The 2,849-nt window shown below is 41.6% G+C and overlaps 1 protein-coding gene across 1 annotated transcript in view; it reads right to left on the bottom strand.

The window, feature by feature from the left end:
- The window catches only part of LOC103924973 (multiple epidermal growth factor-like domains protein 6), a 189,026-nt gene that overhangs the window by 29,755 nt on the left and 156,422 nt on the right, over positions 1 to 2,849 (bottom strand). Inside the window, 1 exon segment of the mRNA XM_009333595.1 lies at positions 1,087 to 1,215. Coding sequence (XP_009331870.1) covers positions 1,087 to 1,215 — 129 coding nt within the window.

Raw genomic sequence — 2,849 nt, 5'->3', positions numbered from 1 at the left:
AAACAGATTTACACCTCAACACAGATAACTACATTGCTTTTTCCAATAAAAAATAATAATTGAAAAAGGATAGACTTACAAAAACAGAGTTCAACTAAATAATTTTAAAAAGGGACATAGTGGAGATACTATAAATTATGAGGCACACTTTGCAGCAGAACCTTGAAAAGAGTATTTATTTTGTATAATTCCTGGTAAGAATGAGAAGGGAACAACAAGCAATATCTGAACTCCAGTCAGTGGGGTGCTTTGCTACATTACTGGTAAGGCTGTGGAGCACCTCCCTTCCCATCAGAGGGCAGTAGCTGCCTGCGAGTGGTGCCGCTTCCCTCTATCGTAGCTGTAACACTACCTTCAGAAACGTGTTGATAAAGCTGCTTTCTAAGCAAAATAATTGTTACTTCAGTTTAATGATCATCATTTGTAGATTCTTCAATCATTTACGCTTAAATAACTTTCATAATGTCTGACTGACTACGTGCCGTTTCTGTTGTATTCAAGACTGTATTTTTTATGATCTGCACCATGATGCAGCATCACAGCAACCCTCCTTCGACAATGCCCCAGACTGACTCACAATAATCTAAGGAATCCAGTCCAACCTTTCCAACACTTTACCAAATGATCAGATAACAGAAAATGATCTGTTGGATTTATTAAAGTTAAAAGTATATCTGTTCTTAAAGAGTTCCTTTGGGAAGATGCACAGATCGTGGTTTTCCTCTAAAATGTTTCAGAGATGCACTAGGAACAAGCAAGTGTAAGGCAGGACAAACACCTTTCTGCTCAGTGTTACAAAAGTAAGACTCTGCTTGCAAAGAGTCTTCATAAAGATGTGATATAGCAGGGGTCTTCAGCACACATCTAATTTTAACCACATTAAAACATGTGCCCAATGCTAGGCCCACAGCAAAATGCTTTGCTGAGTTAGGATGGAAGTACACATTTCAGTATCATCTTCCAATTAAGTTCAATGGTTTATTTAGATCAGCTGCTGTAAATAATAATAAAACCTGCTCTCTGGTGATCTGGAAAGAAAATCCCTACCTACATAAACCCAAAAGGGACCAGAGGGAGCAGCAGTACCTCTTCCACAAAATGTTCCTGTCCAGCCCGCCGTGCAAGTACAGGCTCCGCTCACGTGGTCGCAGGCAGCTCCGTTCTGGCACTGACAGCTGTACTTACAGCTCAGGCCAAAGCTTCCCTCAGGGCATCCTGCAGCGGAAGAATCGAAACCAGATGACGGGTTAATTCTGGAGCAGATCAGGGATCAACGGGAAATTTTTAGATACGTGGGAATTCTTACTATTTGCAAAAGAAGAATCAAGGCATAATGGTAATGCCCTAAAACTGATGTGATTAAGTATTCTCCTTGGGGTCTAGGTAAGTTGGGCTGTTTTTATTAAGGTCTATTCTAGAAAAATGCCAGGGTGTTGAAAGACTAATTTCTGCATAGAAAACTAATATCATCTGATATTTGCAAAGCCTGCGACTTCACAGGTTCTGTTTGATGACACTTTGCACACTCATCTGGAATCGCTTACGCGCACATCTCCTCTGGGACTTCATCAGCCAGGAAGGGGAAAGCTCCCAGCTTCTGTGCCTCCTTTTGAGGCCCTATCCTCTGTTTTCCTGCAAATCCTCCTTCTCCAGAAAGCTGGAGGAAAATGAAATGTGGTGGCCTCCTTCAGAAAGCTCCAAACTGAAAGCTGCATACTTCACTTTCAGGCTCTGCTTTGAAAAATTTAAGTGAAAACATTACATCTGGGGGACAGATTAACAGTTACACTTCCACAGCAGTTAACGTAAGGAGTTTTAAAAGATTTGCATGGTACTCGCTATTGGAAGAAAGAAAACACCACTTGAGAACGAAAATAATTTCTTCCAGGATTATAGGAAAATCAATTAAGAATAGGGCCAGTTGCCTAATTCACATTAGATATTTTGGACAGGCTGAAGAAGAGAGATATACTTGGCTAAACACAATATTACAGGGCCTCTACTCATGTTTGAAGTTCTTGTGAACTCCCCTCTAAAACGAGTTAGGTAGATTATTGCCAGATCTCTTTAAAAGAAGTGTAGGATTTTAGCATTTACATCAACAAAGTGATTTTCAGGCAACCTGGAAAGAATCACAAAGAACAGAAAAAATAAGGATCCTCAAAGACAACTCTGCATCTGGAATAAAGCGGTGGGTTTGGTGCTGCCTATTCGGTGCCGTAGGCAGGCAGTGAGAGGAGCAGGCATGAATTCGGTTGTTCCTGCAGCTTAGTGACTCTCTACTAACTGGAGCCAACCCCTGGGTCTCTTATAGAGGCTATAGGCTGGGATGGGAGACAGAAGGATAGCAAGGTACATTAAGTACTTCTTTGCTTTCAATCATCTGTGTCGGAAAACGGGCCGTTGTTTAAATGTGGAGTCGTTTAAATGGATGTGTTGCGCTTACATGTGAAATTCAGTCCAGGGTTGAATTGGTGCAAAATCCCATTTGCATCACTTCCTATTCCCAAAGCCGCAGATCATCGTCCATCATGCCTCCTGCACTAGTTCAACGAGTAAATACATTGAAGTGTACTTGTGCCTTAAAAGCTTGATCCTCCTCAGTGTTTACTTTTCACTTGACATTTCAGTCAGAGTCCAGAAAATCTATGCAAGGAAAATAGTATTCCAGTGCAGTAATAGGTGTGGAGCTCTCAGCTGAGCTTTCTTCAAACCTATGGCTTTTAGCCTGGAGCTGAGACTTTCAAGGTGATGGCAACGGGTCAGTATACTTCACAAATGATTTTGCAGTCCACATCACAGAGAATCTGCCCTCTGCTCGAGCAGGTACAGGCTGTGCAATGCATGCC

Source organism: Pygoscelis adeliae, unplaced genomic scaffold, assembly GCF_000699105.1.
Source record: "Pygoscelis adeliae isolate BGI_AS28 unplaced genomic scaffold, ASM69910v1 Scaffold220, whole genome shotgun sequence".
Taxonomy (NCBI): domain Eukaryota; kingdom Metazoa; phylum Chordata; class Aves; order Sphenisciformes; family Spheniscidae; genus Pygoscelis; species Pygoscelis adeliae.
This window is presented reverse-complemented; position numbering and strand designations above follow the sequence as displayed.